Source organism: Chrysemys picta, chromosome 5 (assembly GCF_011386835.1).
Source record: "Chrysemys picta bellii isolate R12L10 chromosome 5, ASM1138683v2, whole genome shotgun sequence".
Classification (NCBI taxonomy): Eukaryota; Metazoa; Chordata; order Testudines; family Emydidae; genus Chrysemys; species Chrysemys picta.
Window position 1 is genome coordinate 26281851 of NC_088795.1, and position 14559 is coordinate 26296409.

A 14559-nucleotide genomic window follows, 5' to 3' on the forward strand; every position below is an offset into this window, starting at 1 on the left:
CAATGACCAAGTATTACAGCTTGCAGGAGACTAGACTGTTATGTGCCATAGGTAGACAATAGGGGAGACTGAGATGCACCAATGCGTGAGGCACCTGCGATGCAGGGAATTGATTAAGTGAGATATACCCAGATAACCATAGCAAGTGACCTGCACCCCCACACTGCAGAAGTTGAGAAAACCCCAAGGTCACTACCAATCTGAGCTGTGGAATATTCTTTCCCGACCTCGCATATGGTGATCTATTAGACCCTGATCATGTGAGCAAGAACCAAATAGCCGTAGCCCTAGACATAGTGAGCCTCATTCTTATTTACATTAAGTCCACTTTATGCTTCTGCAGCAAAGTATATTTACACCTATTTTAAGGGCCCTTTATACTACCTGGGTAAGAGCCTCAGTTGACATAAAATGTCATTGACTTCAATAAAGCTATGATAATTTTCACCAGTTGAGGATCTGGCCCTTAGAATGACAAAAGTTGTCATAGTATAAATAAGAAATTGGATGTTGTCAAGCCTAGCAACCTTTTAAGGTTTTAAGAAAGAAGTCACTGATTCCAATTCCTCCCTAGTGAATGGGTGGTGTAAGCTGGAGTCAGCTGTGGGGGTTGACTCAAGTTTCTGAGAACAGATGATACCTTATGATCAGGATCTCTGTTTGTAATTACTGGTAAGTCGTTGCCCGCAAGGTGACTTTCCATGGCATTTGCTGAAACATATGTAGGGCATGTTGGGGTCTCTTCTGCCCAATGGCAACGAAAAGGTCCCAAGTCCTACGACTTGAGTGCATGAAATCCAGACTTTCAACATGTGTGGGTCACCTTTTCTGCCTCTTAACACTAAGACAGTCCCTTAGAGTATTAGCAGCCTGTTTTGTCCCCTCAGGTGAAGCAAACTATCTGACTTTTTGATAGTGGTTGTCACAAACACCATCCAAGCCGGTGATATATGTCCTATGAAAACCACATGCAATTAACTTTCTAATTGCACTTAGCAAAGTCTCATACAAGACTTTGTAAGCCAGAATCACATCATCACCCATATGCCATGACTTCCTGTGTATGAGGAGTCTGTCTGTTTCTTCTCTGAAGCGGTCCCCGTTGACACGCTGAAAGGTCCATATCTTGCATGTGTTCACTTCTTCTGCCACTGCTATCACCATTAAAAGGGAGTGATGCTGATGCTGTGGGACATTTCCAAGTATATGCTAAGGGATGGAAAATGGATGTCTACAGAGGCAAACACAAGTACCCCAGTACCCCAATGGGCTGAGTGGAAAGGACAAGACCTCTTTGGGTCATAAAGCCAGGATAGATTGGCAACACTTGCCCAGTCAAGAAGTGTTTTGACATCAGAGGAATCAGTGATGTGGCTGGCATTCCTGCGAGGGGAATTGAGGTCTCAGCACTCCACTGCAGGATGTGGAACAAGAGGGAGCAGATGGTGTCGCCACTATTCAAAAGAGGTGAGGTAAATATTCATCTGTTTTATGCCATTTTCAAGTTTGAGGTGCCAGGAGATGATATTGCCTTCCTCAGAGTGTCCACATCCTTGAAACTTATGTCCAGGTTTCACATAGATAAAAATTCAAATCTGTCAATGAGAAGTGGCAGTTGCAATCTGGTAATCCTTGATCTGTAATTGAGAGTCCTTGGTGGAATGGGTTTCTTGAAGCATTAAAACATCCATGATCATACTGTTGGCTAGCTGCTGAAGAATATCAAGCATGGGGCAGAGATTCCCTCTATATTCAGCTATAAGATTGTCAGAGTGCCAAAGGCCAAGTCATCAGGATTGGTCTTTCCCCACTCTCCCTCGGGGGTTAATGGAGGATGCCAGGTTGAAGGCATGCATGTGCACGACACACACGCACCTGACCTGTCAACAACCTTGGCAACTAAGTTTGTGTACAACATTGACATCTGGCTTGAAATAGCTAGAAGAAGCTTTGAGGCGCTGGAATTCTGCCTGTCATCGGACTTTGACACCTTGGCCTAGAACTTTTTTTGAAGTGGTGTCTTAAACTGCACGCACTAAAGACAGTATCATCTTGTTTCCATCTTGCCATCTGAGCTCATCAACAGCTGTAGGTCCTTTTGAGCAATTAGCCAATCATTTTTGAAGTGTACCCTATTTATCTGGGGATAAAGCTTGACCACACTCTGTCCTGTCAAAAACGCATCAAGAAGACACGATAAAATCAAGCCAAGATTTGCACACCTCCACAGGCTTGTTGTCAACTCATGGGGCAGTAGTGCTGCAACCTTATGGACATCTACCAATGCCCTTATTATTGCACCTACCAAATACTGTGTTGGGAGCATGGATCTCCAGTCGTCATTGTGGATATTGGACTTAATGATCAACTCTGCCTTTGTACCATTACTGGTGTGAGCTGGACAACTCCAGTTTCTAACCTTCTGCTCCTGGCTGGCACTATTTTCCTGGCAATTAGGTGAGAAGTCAGGGCCCTGGCTGCATTACTATGTGCAGCTACGTATCAAGAGCGCTTAATTCACAATTTCATTGGAAAGCCCCATTAAAAAATACTAGTTAAAGTCAAAGATGTCCCTTTTCTGAAATAGTTGAGCCTCTCATGATCTTTCTAAGGCACGGCAACAACATGTCATGTGGGACAATATTTTGGATCGATGGCAAGTTTCTTGGCAGATAGACAACTCAGATCTGTGTCCCCTAGCCTGTCTGGATCAGCTCTCACATGCCCCTCAGAACAACCATATGAACGGAAAGATCTTTCTTCATTACAGCAGGATATGTTGTGTTCATGGGTGGTTTAACTTACATCTTTACTGTTGGGGGTGCTAGAGCTCCCCATCCTGCCCCTGTGGAGCTCAAGAACAAACAGCATGCCTTCTGGTTATGAATTGCCCTCTTTATCGTCTTTCTGGTGCTTGACATCTGTGGATGATGCTGCTGTGTTAGAATGGGCTACGTCACTTACCTGACATCTAATTAATTGTTTGTGCTATCAGACACCATACACCAGAAGTCTATCCAAAGCTCTGAATTGCTGCCAAAGACCAAGCAGGCATTATAATTAATGTACCTGAAACCATAAACACATTGTAATATACACATCTGGACCCTGCCTTTATCCTAAAATATGAATTGCTCCCCCTCTTTATTAACTAAATCATTATTCCCTGTCTACTACCCAAAACTAATGAAAGTTATTGAGCCTTCCTTATTGAGCCCAGGGGAAGCCTACTCCACCTTAAATCCACGTATATCATCATGGTGGTAATGTTTCCTGATGCCACTCCATTCACCTCATTTCTGTTGCCATGCAAGTTACACTCACACTCACATACTTCCATTTACCGACATGCAACTTAGCCACCATTCACATCATCTCTGTTTTTGACCACTACATATGCATCTAGGGCTCAGACTTAGACATTTTTTTTAAATTAAAATTTATATTTTGCAGCATTGAGGACATTGTTTCTGCACATTGGCCAGGGAAAGCTTTTTGTCTCTGCAGTGGCAAGTAAGCAAGTGGTTTTCCAAGCTCTGAATATCTAGATGTTGTGTCACTGCGCATTTGACCACTGTTTACAAGTGTGCCATTTCCCCTCTGGGTATTTGTCACTGATCTCCAATCAGCATTGGGGTGGAAAGGTATCTAGGATGAGACATTTTTCCCTGGTGTAAAGCCATTTATGCCAATGGAGTTGTGACCGGTTGGATCACAGAACCCCCCTTGGGAGTTGCCACCTGATGTGTCAAGACTACTTCTACCCCTGCCTTCCCTGCCAGCTCGGGGCCCCAGCACCCTGTCTTGCTGAGCCAGACACTCCTGTCTGCTCCAACAAAGACCCAGGGTCTGAATTTCTTGCCCCAAAGCTGCAGGTTTACCTGAAAACAGCTAACAGAAGTGTTCCTGTCTTCAACACTCAGATGCCCAACTCCCAATGGGGTCTAAACCCAAATAAATCATTTTACCCTGTATAAAGCTTATACAGGGTAAACTCATAAATTGTTCACTCTCTATAACACTGATAGAGAAATATGCACAGTTGTTTGCTCCCCCAGGTATTAATACATACTCTGAGTTAATTAATAAGTAAAAAGTGATTGTATTAAATACAGAAAGTAGGATTTAAGTGGTTCCAAATAGTAACAGACAGAACAAAGTAAGTCACCAAGCAAAATAAAATAAAATGCACAAATCTATGTCTAATCAAACTGAATACAGATAAGATCCTCACCAGTTCCAGAATGCTCCCTTTTACAGACTAATCTCCTTTTAGCCTGGATCCAGCAATCACTCACACCCCTTGCACACTGTCCTTTGTTCCAGTTTCTTTCAAGTATCCTCGGGGGTGGAGAGGCTCTCTCTTTAGCCAGCTGAAGACAAAATGGAGGGGTCTCCTACGGGCTTAAATAGATTTTCTTTTTGTGGGTGGAGACCCCCTCCCCTCTCCTATGCAAAGTCCAGCTCCAAGATGGAGTTTTGGAGTCACCTGGGCAAGTCACATGTCCATGCATGACTGAGTTCCTTACCAGCCAAGCCACATTCCAGGGAAAGCCCAGATGTGTTTTGGTGTCTCCAAGTTCATTGTTGGCTTAAGTGTTTCCGGATTGGGCACTTACTGAGAATAGTATTTTCTCAGGAAGCTGACCAACTGCTTCACTACAGCCTACTTAGACTCAAACAGGTATGCAGCCAATATTCATAACTTCGAATACAAAAATGATACATGCATACAAATAGGATTAATATATTCAGTAGATCATAATCTTTACAGAGATATGTTACATGGCATATGTAGTATAAAACACATTCTGGTTATGTGTTATATATATACACATACACATACATTCATATGCATATTTCCATAAAGCCATATGGGAGGTACCATCACAGGAATTACACCAGAAAGTTCACCATGGATAAATTTGACCCAATAACTCTACAAAACCAGACACTGAAATGGGGTGCTACTGCCTGACCAATATGCGACTGTATCATGACTGTACCCTGTCATGCATTTGACTTTTGGAAAGTAATGGACAAGCTAAGTGCAAGTAAATAGAAAGAAGTAACAGTAGAACTAAAATATACTAGGGTTAGTAAAGCAAGCAGCAATCTGAACTCATTTTTCTTCTGTACTTTTCTTACTAGGGACTTGTCTATAAAAGCAGCTTCATTGTTTTACAGAACTCATCGTTTCTGCTATGTATTTCTCCTTTGAAATCCTGATCCTATGCTATGATGACACAAGTCATAGATTTAGTCAAGTGGAAGACAACCAGAAGGAAATCTTAAGGAACAAAAACCCTATTCATGCACCTTTCCCAAGTAATTGTTTTCCCATGAAGCATCAGCAACTCTTTAAGGGGTTTCCTTGTGAAAACGTGAAGTTTGCAATGTTTGATGTTGTCATTTGCATACTAGGTATCTGATTGATATTATATCCACTACAAAAACAACTCCTAATCAGTACATTGTTATGGATTTAAAAGATAAGTATTAAAAATTGTTTATTACATTTAGTAATAGCAGTACTTTACATGTAGAAAGCCCTTTTCATATGAGGAGCTCAGTTTTTTGGATTAATTTTTTAAAACAATTCATTAAGCCTCACTGCACTCCTGCAATCAAGTTACAGATGGGTAAATTGAAGTACGAAGAACTGAAGTAGGTGGTTCAAGTTCATATAGTAAGACTGTGGTGGGAATGGAAGTAGAACTCGTGTTTTGACTCCTGGTCTCCTGTTCCAATAACTGGACAGCAATGCCTCCCCTCTCTATGTCATGAGTCCAGTATATTGGCCTCTGCTGTATTTATTAGAGCAGGGCAAGAAACAGGTTTTCCATCCTATGAAATTTCAAAAATTTTAAATTTTTCCTATCATGAATCAGGATAAAAATCGTATTTAAAAAATCCAGATTGGGTCAGCTGAAACATTTTTATTTCAGTAATTTCAAAATACTTCATTTGAGATTCAACATTTTTTAAGCCTTTAAACCGGTTTTACTATAAATTAACTATTTTAAAAAATGAAATGTCATTTTGAACCGAAAAATGAAACTTCACTTTGAAAATGATTATTTTTCCAAAAATATTTCTAATCAAGCAATTTATCAAAACCAAACCTTTCCTAGGAACAGTTTCAATTTTGATGAATTGACATTTTCAGATGGAAAAAATTTATCATAAAATTCCCAATCAATTCTAATTTAATTTGCATACTGTTTTAATTATGGTGAGATTTATTCCAGCTTGAGTAGGCATAGCTGCCTACAATGGCTTCACCCCAGGGCTAGAATACTTTGTTTTGTAGGTTATGATGGCAGAATTAATTTAAGAGGCTCGGTTTTCTCATGTAAAATGGATTGTTCAATTGAGGACATATTCTGCTCCATGATAAATTTCATTTGATAGCATCTATACTTAGAGGTCTGTTTCTGAAAAGTTCATCTCCACCTATGCTAGACCATATTCTTCATAGTAACTTTTGTGATTTCTCTCTTCTGGATTTTGCAACTTTGGGCAAATGGCCACCTGAATGTGAACTGCCACTGGTTGTAGGGTTGAATTTTGCAAAACGAAAATCACACCCACTTCAGTTCATCTCATGTAGTCAGAGACTTTAAAGACCGGAAGGGATCATTATGCACATCTCAGGACACAGAACCTCACCCACCCATGCCTGGAATAGACCCATAACCTCTGGCTGTGGTGATTATACTTAGTAGTAGTAGTTTTGTTACACCTTATTTTGCCAAATATATTTAAGTAAATGTACACAAAAAAGGCAAAGTTTTATCGGCAAATCTGGTGTTGCTCCCCCAAATGAAAATATGCCTGGAAAAGATTTTCTTTCCTTTGCCTCCATCGCCTGATATGATTTTTTGGACACTTAATGTATGGATTAATTGTTTTGTTGTGTGGTATATACCTACAATGTGTCATCTTCAAAGCAACTCCTGTACCTAGGTATTTCAGCAGGGTCTCCCTCTAAATTATGTTATCTTTCCAGGAGAAGCCTTTCGGTTCACCTACTAATTTAGCTTCATTTTTGGCAAGGCTATAAAATCAATTGACCAACACAAAATCCAACTCCTAAAAGTATAAATTAGACGTGTTAAGTGTTCAGCAGTTATTGTGAAAGTTCTCTTATGAGTTTGGGAATCATCAAGTCAAAGAACAGAACCAGTACTATGTGATAACTCTCCAGTCCACAAGGAGAATAGTAGCTTATGAAAGGTGAGTGAATAGTTCACAAATAATTGATGAGCTGAAATATTTTTTGCATGTAGCAATGATTTTGAATAATGAACAAACAGGAAATGTCCCTTAATGTGAATGACTCCCAAACTTACAAAGAGCTTTCTAGCTGGCCAGTGTGAATGCTTATGTGAAAACTGGCATGAATATGTATTTGCAATACATTCTCTTTCCATTAAAATGTTTATCAACAAAGGTTTCATTATCTGAATGCTCACAGGAAGCAAAGTAAAAGGGCTATTGAATTTTTTCAAACTATAATTATTATTTTTACTTAACCAAATGTTTACAAATAATTTTTTGTAGAATTTGCCTAGCATTAGTCCAGAAGTAAGATGCAGACAAAGAGCAATCATTCATATAAAAAACAAGCAAACCTTGAACTTGTAAGAGAAGTTAAAAACAGGCAAGACGGTACCTCATGATGATGTAACTTAGATAATTATATTGATTTTGGGGGTGTGGCTGCATTACTTTGAACATTCAGTGATTTAGTTGGTAGGAGACCTATTTCTGTCCCCAAAGCTTCTCAGAAGTTTGGAAATAGTACTCCTGAGTTCTATGGTAGATGAGGTTCCAAGATGACATAAACAAAAGCAATTAACTGACCACGAAAATGAGAGCCATGCTGGAAGTTACGGCATACACACAACACCATTTAGGAGATTATAAGTAATTGCCCTTCTTCCCCTTTCCCACTCTCAGTGGGATTGCCCAGGGTTTGTCTTTCATCTTTTGCTAACTTTAGTCCTCTCTGTGGGTAATGTCATCAACTATCATCTCTATGTTGATGACTCACAAATCTCTCTCTCCATCACTAAACTGTCTCCTTCCATCCAATCCTGCATCTCAGCTTGTCTCTCTTCCATCTCCTCTCAGATGTCTTGTTGTCAACTTAGATTGAACGCATGCAGAACAGAACTTCCCTCCCTAACATTCTCTACTTCCCCCTTCTCAGTCACTGTCAACATCACCCCCATCTTCCCTGCCCACAAACCTCTCTCATGACCCAGACATCCAAATCCTAATATATCTTCCTCCTCAGTGTCTCCAGGATCCATCCTGTTTTTTCCATCTTCACAGCCATATCTCTCATTCAGGCCCTTATTATGTTCTGCCTTGATTACTGGCCTCTCAAATACACACATTGACCCCACCAGTTCATACACAATGCAGTCACTAAACTCCCTTCCTTTGCTCATCAATTTTCTTATATAACTCTTCCTCTCTTTGCATACTTCCATTGGCTTTTCATCGGTTGTCAAATCAAATGTAAGCATCTTCCCACCACCTTCAGAGTTCTGCATAACTTGGCCCCTCCTACATATCTTTCCTCATCAAGCTTCATGTTGTCTCCATGCCTTCTGCTCCACCAGTGTTCCCATCCTTGTCTACCCATTTTAGTTGCTCACACTTTCATTTCTGTGCCCTCTTTCATGTGATCTCATATGATACAACCTCATCACACAGTTATCTTCATGTTTTCTATACATAGTGCAACCTCCATGAGTTTATATGCAAAGCCCATATTTAAAGCCCTCTTAAAGACTCACTTCTGCCATGCAACCTACAGTGAATCGTGTTGACTTGTATACAAATTAGAGATGGTCCAAAATTTTTGAATTTCTACATTTTCCAGTGAAAATGGGGGACAAAATTTTAATGAAAAATTCATCCCACTTTTTAACCAGTTGGTTGAAAAAAATTGAATTTTAAAATTTTCTGACAACAAAAGGAGACATTTTTCATGGAAACTTCAAACCCCAAATGTTCCAGTTTTTCAGCTACCTCTGATGCGAATTGTATATATTTTGTCTACTGTTATTCCCTTTCCTCTGGCCACTTTTCTGCCCTTAGATTGTGAGCTCCTCACAGTGGGGGCTGTTCTTTTTGAGTGTTTGGAAATCTTTTAGCACAGAGTGGGCACTACTGTAAATAAACAATTAACAATAATGAAAACAAGGTTATCTTCATAAGGTGCTGCATCAGAAATAGACTTTCTAAAATGAACGTTCTCTTTCTAATGGGTTCTCATGAGGCTATATGCTTGTGACAGTCTCTTGGTAGAAACATGTGCATCACTGTGTCTATTTGTATATTATCTCACATGTTCTTCAAATCCTTAGCCTGATGAATGCAGGGACTGTGATGGGGGAGGTGGGACTGGTTTTAAAGGCAATATCCTTGATCAAACATTGCCTCCCCTTTTTTTGTTGTTGTTTGACACAGCAGGGCATAATCTGAACATGTCTAGAAGTGTGACAAATCATTCAGCAGATATGCTCATTGGTACTCCAGGAAAGCTAAAAGAGTTGCCTGTTGAAACCCCCCCAATAAGAGAGAGAGTTTCTTGGTTCAGTATGAAAGCATGTGGAAGCTAGCATTCATGATGAAGGCATAACAACTGTTTCTTGTTTGTTGTCATGTTTGTGGAAAACAAAAGAAATATTTGTGCATAACTGGTACATTGTGTACCGATAGAAAATATTTGTTAGAGGAAATGGTGAACAGTCAAAAAAACACATTACATTTTTACAACAATTTGCCAAATAGTTTTTGTTGTTTTTATAAAACTAGGAACTGATAAATGGCTGGGAAGAATAGAGATGCAAGTATGCAGCATTTCAGTTTATGTATGCATCTCCAGGAACTTTTGGCAAATATGTCTTTTCCGTCAAATAGCATGTTTATTCCCAAATAAAATGTCCTTCACAAATTATTGATCGCTCATGAAGAAAGGAGAAAACAAGTTAGGGGTAACTTCTCCCCTTGCAGAACTCTTTTTTCACTCCACTGAGTACCACTCCAATGTGACAGTTATGACTGATATGCCCAGCTGAACAAATAAGATTTGTTACACCCATGTAGCCCTACTGATGTCTATGGGGTTGCACAGGTGTAAGAGACAGTAGCCATTAAGCTAGAATTTAAAAACAGAAATAGACTAGCATCCATGACCAACAGGGAGAGAGTGTCCAGCTATTATTATTAATATTTGTTTGTGCAGTGTCCACCAGTAAGCTAGGTGCTATAAATGTCTCACCTGTTATGGCTTATAAAGCTTCACGTCATGATGATGAACCAAGACATTGATTGAAAAGTATCTTGGGAGGGAATTAAGTACCTTTATGGGTTGCTAAAAACCAACCAAACAAACAAAAAAGCTAGTAGGCTGCACATTGTTTCCCTTAACTACCTCTCCTCAGATATTGACCAGTGGAATAAAGTAATTGAGCAGCTGGGAACACCATGCCCAGAATTCATGAAGAAGCTACAACCCACGGTGCGGAACTACGTTGAGAACCGACCTAAGTATGCTGGTCTCACTTTCCCCAAACTTTTCCCAGACTCTCTCTTCCCAGCCGACTCAGAACACAACAAACTCAAAGGTATGTCCAAGGAGGGAGCGTGGGGCATGTATGAGCAAGTGCAATACAAAAATATTTTTTCTCCAGCTGAGATGAATTGATTTTTAATGTACTTCAAAACACGTTTCATATAATGGGTCATAATTTTTTTTCTCATTGCTAAGATGAGGGAGAGTCATTGATGTAAAAAAAGATACTAGAAAGAAAATGTAATGCCACTTTGAGATCTTCAAAGCACTTTTAATGTCTGCAAAGTTAGGCTCCATCCATGTGTTTATTGAAAACTGTTCTCTGATAGGTGAAAAAGAAAAAGTGCTTGAGATCTAAAGGCGGGGTGGTAAATAAAGAAAAAGTAAAACGTTTTAGCCAGTTGATGTTTTCATGAAAATATTGTGGGGTTTATTTATCAGATCAGATTCAGGTGCTATAATGACCAAGACACTTGCATTGGTTTTATCTAGCAAGGAGTTAGTTCTAAATATGATTTTGAGGGAAATGTGGTGCTAGGGCAGCCAGGCCTCTAGCGTATATATGTTGTCATTGACTAATACGTCAAGCATGTCAGATTCATGGCACTCATTCTGTACAGCTATGCACTCCGCTAGTACCATAAGCAAGTTTGGACATCCTGAATTTTTATTAATTTCTTTCTGACACACTGGAGCCCAAAAAGTCTTCTTTGAAGATCTCAAAGTGGCATTAAATTTTCTTTTGTTGTAAACGAAGAACTGTCAATGCAGCCAGAGCCCTGACTACAAAAGTGATGGTGTCTTTACTAAGAAAAGTAAAAGAATCAATGCCACCAGCTAAAATTGCTCTTGATGTAGTTACAGTTTAATATCTGCCTGTAAGTGGCTTTGTGACTATGAAAAATGGAGCAACTGGGTTTTGATATGTGAAGCAGAATATCTTAATTACAGTGGGGCTACATATTTCCATTGTACAATATATGCAGTGGCATGTGGTAAGATGGTTATAGTCATAAATTGAAGCCATGATTAACTTGAACAGGATGTTGACCTTCAATAAGAAACAATGATTAATGTGTGTTGAGTATAAAAAGGATTTCCAGTCACAGCTTTGGAACCTTTTCAAACTTCCAGTGTGCATCAATTTTGCACACATGGGTTCCTCTTGTTGCTTGCTGCAGTGACACATAATGTTTCTTAATCACCTACAATTTGCATGTAATTACATTACCCAGAATGCTCTTCCAGTTAACAACTGTTTCATAGCAAGGCTGTTGTCTGAGATCTGGGAGCAAAGTGAAAGGTCTGAGCAAATGCTTTTGGATGCATTGAGTTCTTTTCTGTACTCCTACAATGAAAATGAATAGTGGTCTTTCATTGGATTTAGGGCTAATGCAAAGGGAATAATGATCAAACGGTGTTAACTAATTATCTCCTGGATAAAGGAAGCACACTTTTATTTAAGCATGGAGTGATTGTCTGTTTTTAAGATTATTTCTTGTTTGGTTCCTCTGTCTTAAAAAAACTTTACTTTTACATCCCGAATCCTTGTACCTTCCTAAAAAAGTACAATAAATAATGTTATCTAGTCACTTTGATGTCACCTTTATAGTGTGTGCACTAGGGTAAATAAGATACATTTAGTGAAGAGGTTGTGTTTTTGTAGTTACTGATCTATTTTTGTTTTGTTCTTTGTTTTCTATCAGAGGTCCACTTCAAATGGTATAAAAAGTAAGATAATAGTAAATGGTTTCAAACAAGAAAGCATTTTTAATATTATATGTGCAGTACTATTAGCAGTAAATGATCTGGTTAACTTTAAAAAAAAGATTGCAGTGAATTTATTAACAGTGGGGGGGGGGGAACCCAATACTAGGATAAGAACAAAAATCAGTTTGTGGGTTGATTGGCAGCATATTTGCTATGAATCCAGAATACTATGGGCTCTGGTCCCAGATTAGAGGTTTTGGCTTGTACTTCATATAGACCATCATATGGTACTAGGGGTTGTTTCGTTGTTGGATACTTGCCCAGTCAGACATCAACATGAACTTCCATCTGATGATTATTCAAACTCCTGTCAGAATGAATAGACAGTTACTTTGCTCTCTTGGCTAAATATCATATTCCATTTGCCACTACCACTACCAACTAATTTGTTCCCAGGCACTCTGAATAGTAAATCATATAGCAACTGCTACAACTGCCTCCATTCAGGTTCTATGCTATAAACAGGAAAAATTCAGCTAGTTATCAGCGGGAGAGAATTCACAGATAGTGAGCTTTTGCTGAAATCTTACCATATTCAACCATGTTACAACACCATAGTGGACACATTCCAACTTTCTTGACAAATAAGATTAAGTGCACTGGGCCATATGCTCTGTCAGTGTAAATTGGCATACCTCCATAGAAGTCAAACACAAGTATAAAAGGAGCTATGCTTATTTACACCAGCTGAGGATATGACCCACTGGTTTCAGCACTAGTTGGGTGAATAAGACCATCGGGATTTTGACAGAGCCTTCATCAACAATGTTATCTAGCATCTCTATGGTCATGAATGTCCAAGCAATAAGAATGCCATATATTGCTACACTGGGAGAGTCTACTTTCTGTAACATAAAATGTTTCTTCTCTTGAAAAGATACTTGTTGGTAGGGGTCAAATTTCAACATTCCTCTCCTCAAGAGATATGGGAGAAAACTAAAACTTTTTATCCAAACTCCCAGAACATTTTTGTTGTTTGAATAAATGGATTCCAGATCTACTCCTCTTCTTGGGTTTGGTTTTCCAAAATAAAAACCCCAATGAAGGGGATCTTGCAAACCCAAACCATGGTCCACACACCAGATCCTCAGGATCATCAATATGGCTGATTTGCACTGGACAGCTGGCAGTTTCTGACTATAGATTTAGTGTATCTTGTCCCAGGAGGAATGCCTCAATCCAAGTGGAAACCACTGGTGATGTATAGCTGGTATAGGAACTCCCAAAACACCCTTCTTCCTGCTACCACCACAGGGCAGATGAAAGGGGATAGGGCTGGAACTAGAGCTATCCAGCAAAAAGTTTTGAGGACTTGAAAAAGTTTCCAGTCCCTTATCAGGATGAAAAATCAATCTCAAACCAAAAATCTGGAAATTAAATCAGTATGGGTCACTTTCAACCCACTTTATTTTAAAATATTTTAAAAATATAATTAGCTTAAAAATTTGAAATGAAAAGTCCTTTTGAACTGGAAGACCAGAATGTTTTGTGTCCATGGAGAAACAAAATATTTTGACAATTTAAAAGCTTTTTCTCCAAAATTATTCTGAGTTGAAATTTGATCAAAACCAACCCTTTCCCACACAAAAAAAAAAATGTTTTGACGAATCAGCATTTTTGGACCCATTTTGAGGGCATACATGAGACTTACGTAATGTGCAAGTCTTGTGCTGGCTCTTTATTCATCCTCTGTGTATATCTGGATCTCTTTCTATATTGAGGAGTGGCAGAATTTCATACAAATGAAGAATAATTGGAGGGAACAAATTGCCCTACTTATTTTTTACAACAGTTAACCAATGCCTGCATGTAGTAATTTTGTACTGACACTGTGTTCCTTTGGTTTCGTTGCTCTAGCCAGCCAAGCCAGGGACCTTTTGTCAAAGATGTTGGTGATTGACCCAGCCAAGCGGATATCAGTGGATGAAGCCTTACAGCATCCATACATTAATGTGTGGTATGACCCTGCGGAAGTGGAGGCGGTAAGTGAGGCATGGACATTTAATTTGCTTTCACCTCAATACTGTAAAATGCAGCCGTAATATTTCTTTCAGCCCTACCAATCATGCCCTGAGAAAAACAAGCAAGACTTTTCAAGTTTACATTATACCTTACTACTAAACAATATACCATATGGTGGAGAGGGGCAGAACTAAACAGGAAGCAAAACTAAGCTCCCAACTCAGGAAAGC

At 39.2% G+C, this 14559-nt stretch overlaps 1 protein-coding gene across 50 annotated transcripts in view; it reads left to right on the forward strand.

Annotated features, from left to right (window-relative positions):
* The window catches only part of MAPK10 (mitogen-activated protein kinase 10), a 317031-nt gene that overhangs the window by 264986 nt on the left and 37486 nt on the right, over positions 1-14559 (forward strand). For all 50 annotated transcript variants that reach the window (XM_065597550.1, XM_065597549.1, XM_065597569.1 and 47 more), the window contains 2 exons: positions 10467-10649; positions 14225-14349. In XM_065597550.1, coding sequence (XP_065453622.1) covers positions 10467-10649; positions 14225-14349 — 308 coding nt within the window. The remainder of the gene's footprint in view (positions 1-10466; positions 10650-14224; positions 14350-14559) is intronic.